The sequence below is a fragment of the Eptesicus fuscus genome, chromosome 13 (genome assembly GCF_027574615.1).
Source record: "Eptesicus fuscus isolate TK198812 chromosome 13, DD_ASM_mEF_20220401, whole genome shotgun sequence".
In the NCBI taxonomy this organism is placed as follows: domain Eukaryota; kingdom Metazoa; phylum Chordata; class Mammalia; order Chiroptera; family Vespertilionidae; genus Eptesicus; species Eptesicus fuscus.
This window is the reverse complement of record NC_072485.1, coordinates 83,100,567-83,117,175: the sequence shown is the minus strand read 5'-3', so window position 1 is coordinate 83,117,175 and position 16,609 is coordinate 83,100,567. Positions and strand designations below refer to the sequence as shown.

Below are 16,609 nucleotides of genomic sequence, written 5' to 3'. Positions count from 1 at the left end.
GGTCAGCTACACGCCCTCTGGAGCCCCTCATGCCTTCCCCCGCGCAGTCGGTGCTGCAAACCCCGTTGGGACCACTGTGCTGGAAGGAAGCCAAACCCAGAGGGATGCACGTGTGGGGAGGCAGAACAGAGGTCCCCTCGTCTAGACCGCGAATCCCGCCCTGGGAGAGCCATGCTCAGCACTGCAGCCGGCATGCTCTGGGCTCAGGCCCCAAGGCCCAGGCACAGGGCCAGGCCACATGGAGACCTCATCACGCCCCTCCTGCCCTGGCGGCTCCCCCCACAACAGGCGCATGCCTGGTTGAGGTTGAGCCCCACGACGAAACACTGCTGCCTGCCTTCGAGAAGCAGAGAGGAGCAGCAGCACAGCAGCGGTATTTTGACAAAGTTTCAGAAACTATCCATTTTCATTCAAACTTCTAGTTTCCCTTTAATTTGTAGGTTTAACCACAGAACTGTCCTGATTTCTATAAAAACGGATCCCAGGGCCGCCCTCCTGACCTGGCAGGCCGACTGCGGTGCAGGCTCAGCCTCTCCCCTCACACTGCGCACTGTCCCGTCCACCCTGAAGGACGAGGCAGGCTGGGCGGCCTGCGCGGCTGTGCAGACAGTGGCTGAGGCGAGGAGACGCGGGGCTAGAACTGCTCCGACAGCAGCGCGCACAGTCTCTGGGAGACGGTCTCCTTGCTCGTCCGCAGCGTGAGCCGGTACATCTGCAACAGAGAGGCAGGTCAGGGCTGCCCAGGTTCACGGCCCGTGCACAGCCCGGGCAGCCGCCTCACACTCCCCCGCTCAGCCCGGGCCCTCCCAAGGCGCCCAAAGCTCTAGAGCCGCGGGCATATCACACTGGGCCGCAGCTGAACGGAAGCCTGAGGTGGCACGTGCCGGTGTGCACAGGAGCCGCTGCTGGGGGGCAATCTCAGCCCCCGGAGAGCAGGGGCAGCTACTCATCAACTAGCCCCACGTGGGCCTGTGAGCGCGCTCCTTGCTGCATCCCACCCACCGTGTGCACAGAGGCCTGCCCAGAGCGCCCGCAGCAGCTCGGGCCCACAGCCCAGGGGTCCGTCAGCAGGAGGCCACAGGACTGCCGCCGCGCTGCCGCGAGGGGAGGCGGAGCTGGCGGCCAGGGCACGTGGAACTTTCGGGTGGGATGGGAATGTCGTGTGCAGGGTAGGGGGGTCCCCTGGGCACTCAGGACCCCACACTAGGATCTGTCTCCCTGTGGCCATCACACAATGAAGCAACGCAGAGTAGGCAGCCATGTCTTCAAGAGGCCTCACCTGGGCCTGGAGGTTCGGCTCCAAGCGCAGCAAGCACCCAATCTGGGTGGTTCTGGTGTGGATGATGCCGGCTCCCACAAAATTGGCAGGATTCGGATCGACCTCTTCCAGGAGTGCGGAACCAAACCCAATAATCTGTCAAGGGAAACGGGAGAGCTGGGACACGGCAGCTGAGGGTGAGCACAGGGCCGCCCCGGGAGCGCCGCGAACAAGGCCGTCACCTTGGCTTTGGTGATTTCTGTGTCCATGGGATGCTTTGCCTTGAAAATGTTCTGCACCTCCTGCTGGGGACTGAGACACAAACCAGCATCAGACCTCCGCTGAGGGGCCACAGGCCCAGCCGCCCCTCCCCGCACAGGGGCCGGCTCACCTGCTCAGCTGCTTCCAGCGCTGGAAGAAATCCTGGGAGGCCATTTCTGTGGGCTGGAAAAACTTGTTGAGTGTGATGGGCAACTTGACGGACACATTCTGAAAGGTTCCGCCATACCTGTGAGCAAGAGAGTGCTGAGGAGCGCCACGGGCCGCAGGGGCTGCCACTCAGCTGGGGCCCAGCCCCTGCCTGCCCATCTCCAGGCACAGAGGGCTGCGGTCCAAGGTGGGGGACTCCCACCTCAGCGCCTCATCGATCCACCCCGCTAGAGGGGATGTCCTGTCCACAGGGGCAGCGTGATTGGAGGGTGGCCCGTCTGGCCCGTGCACTGTCACTGACAGGACCGCATACCGCTCGCGCCTGCTCCTGGGCACCTGTCCTTCAGTGGACACACTGCTCTGGCCGAGCGCTGCGGGCGAACCCCGAGGACGTGCACCCCTCACTTTCCCCATCAGGCCATGCCCACACTCCAAGTCAGTTGAAATTCTGTCGGGTTTTTCCTCTCTTCATGAAAAGAAAATGTGCCTGTTTCCCTCAATTCTACAAAGTATATGATCTTCAGTTCTCTGTGTATTTGATGTTTGAAAATATGCTTTTCCATGCCCGTGGGTGTAGCTCAGCGGTTGAGTGTCGACCCAGGAACCAAGAGATCACTGGTTCAATTCCTGGTCAGGGCAAATGCCCGCGTAGTGGGCTCAATCCCCTGTGGGGAGCATGCAAGAGGCAGCCGATTGATGATGTTTCTCTCATCGATGATTCTTTCCATCTCTAACCCTCTCCCTTTCTCTCTCTCTAAAAGTCAATAAAAAAATATTTTTAAAAAATACATGCTTTTCCAAAAATGTAACTTTACGAACACCCAACAGAGAACTAAGTGGTTGACCATGTACACTCTATTGTAGCCAATGAAAAATAACAGTAATGAACCAGTAGCAACACCAAAAATAAGTGTGGGTTTCTTTGGTAATCAAAACAGTGTGTCTGCACAAGCGCTCACAGCACATGAGGCCTGGAGGGACGCCCCCTGCAGCGGACTTCCGGGGCACAGGGGACCTGCTGGCCCCGCTCCAGATGACACGCCAGCAGGCACCGCGGGGTCTGGACTCGCTCTCCCCCACCTCCACCCTCGGTAGCTGGTGTTGCAGCTGAGCAAGGACAAATGGCTCCCAGGGACATAGCTGCGCGCAGGCCAGCCCGTCCCTCAAGCTCCAGGCCCGAGCCAGGGTTGGGACACCCCGCCGGCCAGCAGCGCCCCACCTGGGCTCTCACCTGAACTGGATGTTGAGGACCGGCGCCTCGGTGAAGTCCGACACGCACTCGATGTTGACAACCTGCTGCACCTGCGCGCCCCCATCCACTGTCGGGTCCACGGGCTTGGTCTGCAGGCTCAGGTGTGTGCATGTCAAGGCCATTTCAACAAGGGAAGTGGGTCCGAGCCGAGCCAGCCTGCACTCCCCGCGCCCAGGCAGCCCAGCGGTAAGAGACCTTCTAAAGGGGCTCGGAAGAGTGGTGCTCACACTACTGATCTGGGACGAAACCTTTAGTAGAGTGGACCCTACGCACAAGTATTCTTAATGCCTATGCTGAAACACTCAGCCTGAACAGGCTACGTTTAAAATGCACTTGTCTCGAGATAAAAGTGGGCAGGTAGCGCCCCCCTCTGGTCGAGCCGGGCCTTGCTCGCCACCACTATGTGGCCAGCCCACCGGGGAGGGAGAAGGGTGGACACTAAGGTGATGCCATACTGGCCGGAAGAGCTCCCACATCACCCAGCGAGTGGGGGCCCGCGGTGTCCGGCAGCAGCACCCTGGAAACCCGCCGAGAAGGACACCAGAGCTCAGGGGACTACTGATGCCACAGGAGAGAGAAGCAAGCGGGACAGGGGCTCAGGGAGCCCAGAGCCAGGAGTGGACGCTGCCTGTCAAGTGGGAGCAGCACCTGAGACGAGGGCAGCACCTGGGAATGTCTGGCTACTCCGTCTTTTTTAAAGCCTTGCTCACAGCCCTCCTCCACACCCACAGGGCCGCTGGCAGGGGCGGGGGCAGGCGGATCCAAGGATATTGGCCTGAAGGTCGTCGGAGCAGATCAGCGTTGGAGTGAAGTTTAAGAACTGCGTGGAGGTCTTATTCCCATAAAATATAAACATGCGACCTAGAAGGAAAGTCTGTCTCAAACACGTTTCACACAAACCCCGAGGAGTAACAGAAAGACAAGAGCCCCACACCCCGAGTGCTGGGCTCCCCCTGCCCCACAACCTGCGCCGCCGCCCCCTGCAGGAACCCGGGCGCCACCCCAGCAAGTGTCCTCGCCCCTGCGCGGAGCCCTGGACTCGCGTGGTGGACACTTAGGACGCTGCCCTAGGACAGAGATCTTACACGAATCTCTGCACACATGTCTATACCCTCCGAGTTCAGAACAGAAAGTGAGCCGCCAACTCCCAGAAGAGCCAGCAGTTCAGCATCGCTCCTCCCACAACTTAAAAATCAACAGCCCAGCCCGGCCGGCGGGGCTCAGTGGTTGAGCGTTGATCTGTGAACCAGGAGGGCAGGGTTCGATTCCCGGTCAGGGCACAGGCCCAGGGTTTCAGGCTCCATCCCCAGTGCGGGGAGTGCAGGAGACAGCCGGTCCATGATTCTCTCTCATCCTTGATGTTTCTCTTTCTCTCTCTCTCTCCGTCCCCCTTCCTCTCTGTAATCAATAAAAATATACATATTTTTGAAAATCAATAACCCAAACCCAGGGAAGCCCCTGAGGCCACCTAAATCAAAGCAAGAATAAAGTGTCACAACCCATGTTCACTGAGGTGACAGTGTGAGTCCTCGCAACCCCCAGGTCCCTGGAGCGCGCATGCTGGTTCTCTCCTTTTCCTCCCACTTTCACTTGTTTTTACCACCTTCACATCTCTAAGGGCACGGCTCAGGCGTGAGCAGTCACGCTGTGGTGCAGTGTGACCACCACCTTCTCCAGAACTTGCCATCCTCCCAGACTGACACTTTGTCCCCGTTAAACACTCACTCCCGCCCCTCCCCGAGCCCGTCACCCACCATCTACTTCCTGTCTCTATGGATCTGACCCCCCGGTGGGTCACACAGGGTCTGTCCCTCTGGGTCTGGATTACTCACTCAGCACAACTCCTCACGGTCCGTCCCTACAGCAGGTGTCAGGGTCCCTGCTCTTTAAGGCAGAGTGGGATTCCGTGTGTGGATGGACCACATGCTGTGTATCCATCCTCCGTCCGCGGACACTCAGGCTGCCTCCATGTTTTAGCTACTGTGACTAATGCTGCTGTGAGCATGGGGTTCAAGTATCTTTTCAAAACCCGGCTTTCAAATTTCTGGGGGGTGTACCCAAAAGTGGAATTGCTGGGTTATGCGGTATTTCTGTTTAATTTGGTTTTCTCTTTTTAATCCTCATCGGAGGCTATGTTTGCTGATTTTGAGAGAGTGAGGGTTAGAGAGAGAAAAACACTGATGGTCGCCTCCTGTGCGCACCCACCTGAGGATCCAACCCGAAACCTAGGTATGTGCTCTGACCGGGACTCAAGCCACAACCTGCTTCTGGTCGTACAGGACGACGCTCCAACGGCTGAGCACCTGGCTGGGCGACTGTTGAATTTTGGATCCCGCAGCGGCTGCAGTGGCTCCCTCTGCTGTCCGCGCCAGCACTGGCTAGCCGGGCCCTGGGACGGGGCCACTCTGACAGGCGGGAGCTGGGGGCTCCCGGCGGCTTTGACTGCATTTCTCTGATGACTAGCGACGTGGAGCATCTTCCCCTGTGCCTTCGGCCCCCACACACCCCCTGAGACACATGTCTAGTCCCTGCCCGACTTTAACGAGGCTGCTTGTCTGTCTGTCTGTTGAGCTGAAGCACCTACGTATTCTCAACCTAAACCTTATCAGGCATATGACTTGGAAATATTTCCTCCCATAACCTCTAAGAGAAGTTTTCATCAAGTAATCAAAACACATACCTAAATTCTGCCGAAATTCAGACTTGAGTCCAATTTGCAGCAGCTGGTTTTCAAACAACACACCGTTATTTTTACAGACAAACCTGGGGAGAGGACAGCATGTGAGTCACGCAGCACCCCGACAATACGAAGATGTGCTCTCACAGAGGGTCCAGCGGGCACTGAGGCCAGAAGGACCGAGGGACAGAGGGAGGGAAGCAGGCAATAATCCCAGGGACACGTGCAGAGCGCCCCCCGGAGAAGGAAGCGAGCAGACAGCAGGGGCGCCGCAGCGGGAGTGAGCACAGGAACGGGCCTCTGCCCCCCACTGCGCGCGGGTCCCAGGCCCACCCCGAGGCTGGACCACAGCTCCCCCGCTGGACAGCCAGTACCAACCTCCATCCGGGGACAACCCTCAGCATGCTGGGCTATGGGAACACACAGGCGGCCCCCCTCCACAGCACGCCCCGCCCCCGCTCCTAAAGGCAGGGTGACTTCGCACTGCGCAGGCGGGCCAGGTCCTGCTCACTACATGCTGCCTACACTGCACAGGATCGGGGGGAGGACAGTAACACGGGTGTGTTTACTTGTGCTCGTCCCGCGGGGCTCAAGTGCTCTGGCCTCGTCTAACGTAAACCACAATCACACCGGGACCTGGCGGTCACAGCAAGCGCGCCCAGCACCACAGGCCCTCACTCCCCTGCGAGGGCCCTGGCAGGAAGGACCTCTGCCCGCTCCGCCCTGCTGACCGGCCCGGGTCAGGGGTCAGCAGCAGACAGAGTGTCTGTCTTCGGGAAGCAGGAGATCAACTACCTGGCAAAGTTGTCCTCGGAGCCAGGAGCGAGAGGCGCAACCGCAGAGGGCGAGTCGGAGAACACGTCCACGAGCAGCCCGCCGGAGGAGGGGGGGGGGCCTGCGGGCGCGGGGGGCACGGCCCCCAGACCCAGGAGGTCTGCTGACGGAGAAGGCGTGGACTGGAAAACAGGGAAGAAGAGGGTCAGCTTGGAGCCCTCTGGCCCCCTTTCCCACCAAGTCCGGGGTGAGAACAACTGGGAAATGTCCTGAAAGAGATCAATGCCATGTCTGCTCGGAGCAGCAAGCCCGTGCACACTGCCCACTGGAGAGGGGCCGCCCCGTGCCCAGGCCTCCGTTACTGCTGCCGTCTCAGGGGAAAGGGCAGAGCAACGCCCACAGAACGAACCTTTAAGAAAATGCTCTGAACCCTGACAAAGCCGCTCAGCGCTCACTCTCACACTGATTCACAGGCCTGGGTGAGGGTCTCCCACGCGCACTCCCGGGAGCTCCGGCCCCACAGTGGGAGCTCGCCCTGGGGCCTGCACCTCTGGGGTGTCCGCCCGCCAAACGTGTGGGGTTCCGATGGTCCACTCACAGGCAAGAACCAGGGATGTGAACCACTGCGTCCTGACCACTCGTCTTGTGTGACCAGAAAGTCCCACTGGACACTCAGAGGTCAAATCCGTTTGTCAGACCTGAGACCACAGCCTAAGGCCCTGCCTGCTGTCGCCGTCCTTCTGCTCGGGTGTAAGACTCCCCCTTCGCCGAGAGCTGCAGGAGGCGGAGCCCTTCCATCGGCAGCACGTGGGCGCCGCCAGCACTGGCCTCACCCGCCCCGCCCCCCGGCACAGCCACACTCAGCACTCACGCATGGAAATGGATGTTTGCGTAAACAACTGCTCGTTTCTCTTTCAGATCAAGTTAGAGCCGCGCAGAACTTCTAAAGAGCTGCCTGTGGGGCAGCTGGTACTACACACGAGATGAAGGAAGCTACAAAACGCACATCCCGCAGAGTGCGCACGGTTCTGCGTGGGCTGTAGCCCCGCCTGCCCTGAGCACCAGGGTGGCTCGGGGTGTGAGAGGCTCCCGGGCCGACGGGACAGACTGAATTCTTCGCTCGGAGAAGCTGTCAAGAGCATGAGAAAGGTCTGCAGTGCAGGGGGGTCTGGATGGAACGGCCACCCTCCCGGCACCTGTGACAGCTGCTGCCACGCTGTGCCCCCAGGAGGGGACGGGGTGGGAGGCAGCCTGGCGCTGGGCTGGCAGACAGAATGGGCCTCTCCCCTCTGCCAATGCTGTAGGATCTTACCGCTGGTTCCTCCACAACAGTGCCGGTGCTTTTCAAAGCAGAAACCCCTTCTGTCCAACGAAGTCAAACACATACCACACAGTTCACAACCGACATAGCAAGGCTGTCGTGTGGGAGGCCCCAGGGCATGCAGGGACCACAGCCTTTTCTCCGCCATCTCCTTTCAGGACTGGGAGACCTCCCGGGGAGCCCACCTGGCCCCAGTCTGCACAGGTCACCCCTGCTCACTCCGACAGTAAAGAACTACAACAGCAGAAAGCGGCCCCACAGCCCTCGCCGGGTGGCTCAGTTGGGTGGCGCATCGTCCCACACACCAAAAGGTTGTGGGTTCGCTCCCCGGTGGGATGGGCACAGGAGGCAACCGATCGATGTTTCTCTCTCACATTGATGTTCCTCCCTCCCTTCCCTCCCTCTAAAATCAATAAAAATATATCCTGGGATGAGGATAAAAATAAACAAATACGTAAAATAAAAGGCACTGGATTGACCAGGAAGAGGCCCTCTGCCCCACCTGCCCCGTGCATTTTACATCTTGTTACGGTTCCGTTTTCCAAGTGGAGCTCACTGCTAACTCCCTCGGATTCCCATGCGCACGCACCAAGCACCGTTGCATCCTGGGCATTAGCTGGGCAAACAGTGTGGCTGAAAGGCACGTACACATCTCAAAAAGTCAAATAAGAAAGACCCGTGACAATTGTCAAAATGCGTTCAAGTCTAGTTCCTGAGCTGCCTCGAGCACTCCGCCCGCAGAGCTGCTGGACAGAAAGGAGACACCTGGCTGCCCCCAGCAGACCGCCTTCATGGTTCTCCTGGACGCAGCCGGAAGGAGTCCCTCGCTCCACCCCCTGCGCACCCCCACCCCACACCCCCCACCCTTCACAGGAGTCTTCCTTCAGACACAGCACCTCTGTGCAGGCAGGGCTGCTGCTGTCTCTACGGAAACTGCAGCGCATAAGCAAACCCGCGTGGGAGCTACCTCCACAAACCACATCACTCAGGATCCAGGCTATCAATGTCTCTGGCAGCAGGACGACCTCTGTGACCCCTTCCCAAGCGGCGTCAGCAGCCCTGTATTACCTTCAGGTTCGATTCACTCCGGGCCCCAGGACAAGGTCAAAGGCACGGGTTGAAAAGAGCCCCATGGAAGGGACGAGCACCAGGAACAAAGCACGCATTCATCGTTCACTCCTAAACCACTGCGTCCGACACTCAGACCGCCTGCCAGAGCAGGGGACCGGTCAGGGGCCGGCCTGACGGAGGCGCGTCTGGAGAGAAGGCAGCAGGCCCGGGCGAGGGGCCTGACAGGTCTGAAGGCCTTGCTCTCGGCGTCTTCGGCCTGAGGGGCAGGACCCGGTCTATGGGGCCCACAAGTGGAGGGGGTCACACGAGGGCTCTGCCCAAGAGCACCAGGGCTCGGACACGAGCCCACTCCTGACCAGCATGGCACGGGCACCGAGTGCCGTCCTCACACAGGCCACCTGGCACCGGCCAGCTGCACTGTTCCCCTCACTGGACCGCCTCCGGGGAGGAAGCCAAGCTCGCCAGGCTCCCTTTCATCTGGGCAGGCGGGTGCTGGGTCCTGCAGGCCGGTCGCCGCCGAGGGGACCGCCGTGGGGCCAGGTTGGTGTGCCCGCTCTCTGCGAGCCCCAGTCCAGAGCAGACAGCAAGGAAACAGACCACTCTCACCGTGGCATCTGCACCCGGCCGACATGAAAGGACCCCCCTGTGCATGTGCGAGGCTCCAGCACGTCCCACGCAGCAGGAGCGGCTCTAGTCCAATCCAACCTGGAACCCTCTGAGAAAGCTCGGGCCGGGGCCATCGTAAACCAGCAGGTTTAAACAGAGGCGGTGGTGCGGGGCCACCGCCAGGCTTCCGCACACTTTCTATTTAACAAAAGCTTCTCCCCGGCAGACAAAGGCTACGCTGGCCCAAATCTCAGGGCCGGGCAGCACGGGAGTTGGGGCAGGCGCTGGCGTCAGGGAGGGACCCACCGTGGCGCTGGCCGGGGCCGGCTCAGGGCCCCCGTTGACGTCGGGGCCTCGCTCCCGCTTGCCCTCCTCCAGGCCCATCACGGTGCCCGGGCCCTTCTTCTTCTTGAGCTTGGCCAGGATGGACGACTCGCGCTCCGGGAACGGGGGCATCTCCTCCAGGACCGTGGCCTGTGGGGTGGAGCCAGGTCAGCACGTGGCGCGGCTGGGGCGGGCCGGCGCCCCGAGGTCTACCCACCAGGATGTCGGTGCTGGCGACGGTGCTGAGCCGCAGGTACTCCACGGCCCGCTGCTGCAGCTCCGCGTCGGCGTTCCTCAGCTGGCTGTCGCTGCGCAGCACGTCCTGGATGGTGGGCTTCACCTCCGGGAACAGGTTCACGAACTTGATGTAGGTCGACAGCAGCAAGGCCCGCGTGGGGACGCTGCACAGGTGGAACTTGGAGTGCAGCAGGTTGAACTGCACCAGTGGGCTGGCGGGAAGGAGAGAAATGGCGGGAGCTGAGCCCGAGGGTCCCCAGGAGGGACAGGGTCGCCCCACCCAGCAAATGCGCAGGGACCCCACATCCACATCTGCATTTCCAACAGGACCTGTTTGTGTGCAGCTCACAGCACAGAGCCAGCAGGCCAGGTGCAGGTGGCTTGCTCTGGGCTGTCCCGCGGCCAGGTCAGACCACCGTGAGGACCCAGCAGGCACAGCCCAGCACAGCTCCCGGCTCCCCAGGGGCGTCTTACCTGGATCTCGGGTCCCCAGCTATCAGGTTCCCGAACTCGCCCAGGATGTACCCGCCCACTTTGACCAGGTTCTCATGGCACGCCGGGGCCTGCAGCGACTGCGAGACAGTGAGCGGGAAGTCAGGGAAGAAGCCAGCGTGGGGAGGACCCTCCTGGCAGGAGCCCGCCCTCCCGCCCTCCCGCCACGAGCAGCGGTGCAGCAGCAGAGCAGCCCCAGAGGCAGCGGCGTGGCCAATCCCACCTGTAACAAGAGCCGTGCTCCCCAAAGCTGACGTTCAAGGCCCCCAGCTCAGGGCGGAAGCCGAGGCACCGGCCCTGGGCACTGTGCTCAGGTGGTCAGTGACATGGGGGTTAGGGTTGGGTGCCCGCTCTCCGTGAGCCCCAGCCCAGAGCTGACAGCAAGGAAACACACAGCCCTCCCGTGGCACCTCCACCCGGCCAGCATGAAAGGACCCCCTTCCACGGAGGAGGACTGACGGTGCAGCACAGGGTCAACAGAACAGAGCTGGACCCCCAGGAGTCAGCAGCAGGTGGAAGGAAGTCAGCCACACCGGGGCCGCCCCGCCCCGGGCCAGCTGGGTACCTCGAACACTGTCTTGGCGGCGTAGCCCTGCACGTCGTCCCGGTTGATGACGATCTGGATGACACGGTACCACACCTCTTCGCTCACGTAGTCGCCCGCAATCCTGATCAGGTTCAGGATGGTGTCTACGTACCACGTGTAGTCCACGGCATACTTCTCCGCCAAGATGGCGACCTTCAGCACCTGCAGGGGGCGGCCGCTCAGGGTAGGTGCCCGCGGCCCAGAACAGCAGGGCATCCACGTGGGGCTTCAGGACTGAACCCCCGCAGCCATGCTCAGTGGTGGGCACTCCCACCGGGTTCTCAAAGGAGCCCAGGCAGCGGAAGGCTCCCAGGGCTACCTGCGGAAGCCTGCGGCCCTCCAGCAACAGACAGGACAAGAACGTCTGGGAACACAGGACACGGCGCAGCTGCAAGAGCGCACGAGGGCGGACCTGACCACAGCCAGGCAGGCGGAGCAGCCGCACTGTGGGGCTCCGGCTCCGGCCCGCCTGTCTGACCAGTCTCCCCTCCACTCTCCATGGGAGACCCACCCTCTCAGGAAACAATTCGCTGAAATTCACAAGCATCTGGGGCCAGTGACGTCAGAACTCACAATCTCTTCTCGAATGGAGTAGTCAGCCGTCTCCAGGTAGCTCAGCATCTCGGCCACAATCTGCTGGGCGTTGCTGCGGTCGCACATGGCGTAGAGGAGGTCCACGGCCCGCTGCCGCACGCTCACGTCCCGCTCCGTCTGAGGACAAGGCACAGAGTGAAGAGCCCGGGGAGGCGCCTCCACCAAACCCTGACCCTCACTCTGGGCTCCCCTCACTCACCATCCGAACGCAGAGATCCCCAACAGGCTATGATGAGCAGAGCCCTCACCCCAACTCACTGCCCCCTCGTCCCTGCACTGCCCGGAATCAAGCTCCGTCTCCTAGGGGACGGCAGAGCCTGTCCACTGTGTGGTCACAGACCGGCCCCTTCCGTGTCGCCTGGGAACTGGTCACAGGGCTGCTCTCGCCCCGCCCCCGCCTGCACATGAGTCCCTCAGCACAGGGCAGCAGAGGAGCCGGGCTGGCCAGGCAACGTGCAGAGCAAGGGCGCGCCTGGGAGCCTCGCAGGACTGAGCGCACACGACACCGGGCCTGGACGACCCAGGGCAGCACGAGGCTTGCTCCAAACCCTGTGGGCCTCCCGTTCAAATCACGCCCAACAATGTCTGTTAGGCTCGTGCAAAGACAAAGCGATGGAGTCGAGCCTGTCCTTACGCTAAGCTCGGGGCCAGAACTGGGGCTCAGCAGCCCCCACCCGCTCCCAGCCCTCCAGGGTGCTGGCTAACATCTGTGGACACTGTGTGTCTGACAATAGGACAAACAGCCTCAACTTGGCTCTTCCAAGTCTGGAATTTTAATTCCTTGAAAAAAGTTAATTTTCTTTTGCAAAGAGTGAGTTTTTTTGGAGACAAAGACAAAATACTTCATCTTTCTACCAAAAGAACTGTTTTCTCCTGGTTCCAACACTCCCTGTGCCTGTGGCACGTGTGAGCTGCTGCACGTTCTGACGGGCACTCGCAGGCCAGGGCAGAGGCTGGGCCACAGCGCAGCTGCATGTGCAGGCCCCCGGGCCCAGCGCGCGGGCAGGAGCGCCCGGTGCGGAGCACTTGCCTTCAGTGCGGTGATGACGGTCTCGATGTGGGTCTTCACGGCCTCGTGGGAGAACTCGGAGCTGGCCAGCGTGCACATGCTCTCCAGGGCCAGGTAGCGCAGGTTGGTCTCGCGGTGCTGCAGGAACTGGCCCAGCTGGTTGCAGGCGCGGACGAGCAGGTTCGGCTCGCTGCGGGGACGGGGCAGTGGTGAGTGGGGAGCGTGCACTTCAGCACGGCAGGTTCAAGGCCCCACCGCTGAGGGACACCACGGCCCCCTGGACGCAAAAGCCTTAACCATAAACCAAGTCAGCTGTCCATCCCCTCTGGCAGCGCCCCAGGGAGAGACCCACGGGAGCTTTTCCAAGCACAGAATCCCACCAACTCCAAAAAGCTGCTGACAGCAGGGCCACCCCTGCACCCCATCCCGAGTGCACAGCAGCCACCTCGGGGCTCCCGCAGGCTGTGGCCGAGGTCACCGCCCAGGGAACCTTGAACAAGTGCCCTGACAGTGGGGGCTCTGGAGGGTAAGTGTGCAGACACGGTAGAGAAGAGGCTGGTGGGTACTTAAGGACCAGTGCCACGCAATGGGATGGCCTCCTGGCTCTGTCTGCATGATGCTGTTGCTCTTTAAATGCGTTTGATGAAGACACAAAAGCTTCTGCTCACGTGGGAAGGTTGTTTGAGGTGTTAACAGACTGCGTTCAGTCAGGGGAAGCACGTGTGTGGAGGAGCGGCCGCGCTGTTGCTCTTGGAGAGCGCCAGAACCAGCAGCAGGCGCGAGGCCGCGTGCAGGCAGGGCCACGGCAGCAGCTACAGAGACGGCGAGGCAGCAGCCCTCCCGCTGCCCCACTGCCTATGCCCATCTGTGCCGACACCAGGGTCATCTCCACGCTTCCCCGGTGACCGTGCCACAGGAAAGCTAAGGAGACACGCAGACGGGCGCTCCGTCCTTCCCGTCAGCAGTGGGGAGCCCAGGAGAGACAGCAGAGGCCCTCACAGAGAGGCGGTGTGACAGTGCTGAGGGTCGAAGGGCAGAGAAGAGGGGCCGCGCAGGAACAGGCGCTGCTGGGAAAGAGGGCGAGGCCAGGCGCCAGGGCCTGCGGGAGGGAGGGGGCTGGGAGGGGACCGGACGCCAGGTTGCCCGCAGGCCTGAGGTCAACAAGGAAGAATGCGCTGCCTGCGTCTGGGAGGCCCACATCTCAAACCTGCTTGGGGGCGGCCGCGGCCGAGGTGCCGCCAGCTCACCTGTCGTGGTGGATGATGAGGCTGATGGCCTCGAAGAGCACGGCGTTCTTGGCGTTGGAGTGCTGCACCTTCTTGGACTTGGGCGGCTCCTGGGCCTTGTTCAGAATCGTCTCCAGGCACTCGGTCAGGCGGCCTCGCACGGCAGGGTCTTCTGGGCGAACAGACAGCCGTCGAGCAGCTCCCACAGCCCGCCCTCCCTCCCCGCTGCACACCACGGGTCCTCACTAGCAAGTCACCTCAAACTGGGGAGAAACAGTGGCCATTCAAATTGTAGCTCCATTTAAAATAGGACGATTTAGTAGCTGGGGTAACTACACTTACATTCTAATGAAATCACACACACAACACTTACTGAGATACAGATTATGTAAGTGAAGAGAAGATAAAACCTCATGTACATGGACATAATACGTGATATATAGAAGTTTTAGGGGCCCAGGTTGGGTCGCTCAGCTGGTTAGAGTGTCGTCCTGATACGCCAAGGTTGTAGGTTTGATCCCCAGTCAGGGCACATACAAGAATCAACCAATAAAGGCATAAATAAAATACGAGGAACAACAAACTTCACTCACTCTCTCCACCCCCCTTCCCTCTCCTTTCCTCTTGCTCTAAAATCGATAATTTTTTTTTAAAAAAAAGCTTTAGGGAAAAGGGGAAAAATACTTTTTCCTTGTGCTATTACCAACAGAAATAAAGAAAATGTTACAAGAAACAATACAAAGAGAAGGAAATGTTTAAGTTTCTACTCAAACCAGAAGAAACAATGGATCAAAAAGAATAAGAAAGCAACAAATGTATGGGAACATCGGAAACAACCAGAAGAACACGGGGACATGTCTGCAGAGACACCACCTCCGCGGGCTGAGAAACTGGCCGTGTCAGAGAGGACGCCGGCCTCCGCCTGTGCACTCAGACACAGAGCAGGGCCCCCGAGAGGCCCCGAGAGACCTGAACTTAGAGGCACGCGGAGGGGGGGCGGGATGGAGGTTCCCAAACTACAACGCATCAGAACCAACTGAGAGAGAATCGGAACCTTGGGACGGAAAGGAGGATGAGGCAATCACACCTCTGGGCAAGTGGGGAGGTGGGGGTCTGAGTCTGTGTCCCCAGATCTCGGGAGGAGGAGGAGGAGGCAGCAGCCAGTTCCCAGGAAAGGTCTGCGGGGCTGAGGAGCGGAAAGGGCACCCGCCCAGGGAGGCTGTGTGGTTCGTACTTGGAATAAAAGACACTCAGTACAGCTGGTACTTGACATTAGTAAAAACCCTGCATAAAAACAAGTGCGATTCCAATGTAAAGGTTGCAACCACAAAGCAATATTTAAAGAAGGGATTGGGAGTATCTAACAACATTTTCATGTTTGTTCTTCAACTAAGATTTCTGTCTCTAGAGACCTACAGTACTGTTCAAATCAACCACCTTTTCCAATGAAACAAACACAGAAATCCTCCTCCTCCCCCTCCTCCATGTGTATATTAAGGTTACACAGATTACTGACAACTTAGGATACAAAGTTTCTCATGGTGTCAAGTTTTATTTTAAAAGATTGTTTCAAACCCTGCACTGATCTGATAGTGTACAGAAGCAGAGATAACCCCAGGTCGTAACAATATTGCCAGCTCTCCACTAGCTCTCTCTGGGAAACCAGGAGGCGTGGCCACCTCACAGAGGGATCCACAGGACAAAAACCAGCAGCAGGAAAGGACTTTTTTTTTTTAATGTTTTTATTGATTATTTTAGAGAGAGGGGAAGGGAGAGGGAGAGAGAGATAGAAACATCGATGAGAGAGGAACATCGACCAGCTGCCTCCTGCACACCCCCTGCTGGGGATCGAGCCTGCAATCTGGGCCTGTGCCCTGACCAGGAATCGAACTGGTGACCTCTTGGTTCATGGGTCAACGCTCAACCACTGAGCAACACCAGCCAGGCAGGAAAGGACTTTAAAGAGAACAAACAAAAGATCTAACCCTAAGGGGCTGAGCTGACCCTGTCCGTGTGAGGCCATACCTGGGGGTGGGTAGCACTGTAGCAGCCTCAGAAGTTTGACTGACAGCCAGGGAGCCGGGACAAAATAGTAAGTGTAATCCTGCAGGTCTGTTGACGCGGAGGTCACAATCTGTAAAACAGCACAGGTGTGAGACACTGCGGGCAGGTGTCCCCAGGAGGAGCCCCCACTGTGGGGACCCACACAAAGCCACGCTGGTCCTGGTTCCACAGGTCACGCACTGACCGAAAACCTGGTCTCATTCAATGTGCTAAAAATATCTAAGACGCTCCTCTGTACTGAGAGGTGAAGGGGCGCGGCTGTCCCAGGTTCCCCTGCAGCGGCCGCCTCCCTGGGGCAGCGCTGCTGTGATGGCGATCCTGCCGGGGACACACACCTACGCTGCTGCTGCCTCGGCACAGAGCTCCACGCGCCTGCAGAACTCAGCCTTTCCTTTGTGGACCGGAAAGTGAAAGAGGCACACAGGGAGGCCTCTGGTCCCTCAGAAGGGAGCAGCTGGTGTCCTGACCCCAGCCCCACACCCCCTGCCCCCCAAGCGTGCCCCCTGCCATGAGCCCGTCGAGGGCAGGGGACCTGCCTCCTTCACTCGCAGTTCCAGCACGGCCCTGGCAGGGCAGACACTCATCAACCCTCCGAACACACGACTGTCCCCAAGACACTGTCCCCACTCCCACAGCCCAGCATTGGGGAGGTCAGGGAGCCTCCCCCAGAGCTCCCGGGTGTGACACTA

At 59.8% G+C, this 16,609-nt stretch overlaps 1 protein-coding gene across 2 annotated transcripts in view; it reads right to left on the bottom strand.

Moving 5' to 3' along the window:
• Window positions 1-399: 399 nt before the first annotated feature.
• The window catches only part of AP2A2 (adaptor related protein complex 2 subunit alpha 2), a 45,510-nt gene continuing 29,300 nt past the window's right edge, over window positions 400-16,609 (bottom strand). The window contains exons 7-22 of one of the 2 annotated variants that reach the window (XM_054724859.1): window positions 15,882-15,990; window positions 13,878-14,028; window positions 12,652-12,820; window positions 11,601-11,738; window positions 11,007-11,189; window positions 10,424-10,521; window positions 9,930-10,161; window positions 9,695-9,862; window positions 6,412-6,572; window positions 5,620-5,702; window positions 3,711-3,800; window positions 2,919-3,042; window positions 1,650-1,766; window positions 1,501-1,570; window positions 1,280-1,414; window positions 400-712 (exon numbers count right to left, since the gene is read on the bottom strand). In XM_054724859.1, the coding sequence (XP_054580834.1) occupies window positions 635-712; window positions 1,280-1,414; window positions 1,501-1,570; window positions 1,650-1,766; window positions 2,919-3,042; window positions 3,711-3,800; window positions 5,620-5,702; window positions 6,412-6,572; window positions 9,695-9,862; window positions 9,930-10,161; window positions 10,424-10,521; window positions 11,007-11,189; window positions 11,601-11,738; window positions 12,652-12,820; window positions 13,878-14,028; window positions 15,882-15,990 (2,106 nt within the window). In that variant the 3' untranslated portion in view covers window positions 400-634. The remainder of the gene's footprint in view (window positions 713-1,279; window positions 1,415-1,500; window positions 1,571-1,649; window positions 1,767-2,918; window positions 3,043-3,710; window positions 3,801-5,619; window positions 5,703-6,411; window positions 6,573-9,694; window positions 9,863-9,929; window positions 10,162-10,423; window positions 10,522-11,006; window positions 11,190-11,600; window positions 11,739-12,651; window positions 12,821-13,877; window positions 14,029-15,881; window positions 15,991-16,609) is intronic. The other variant, XM_054724860.1, reaches the window with a different exon arrangement.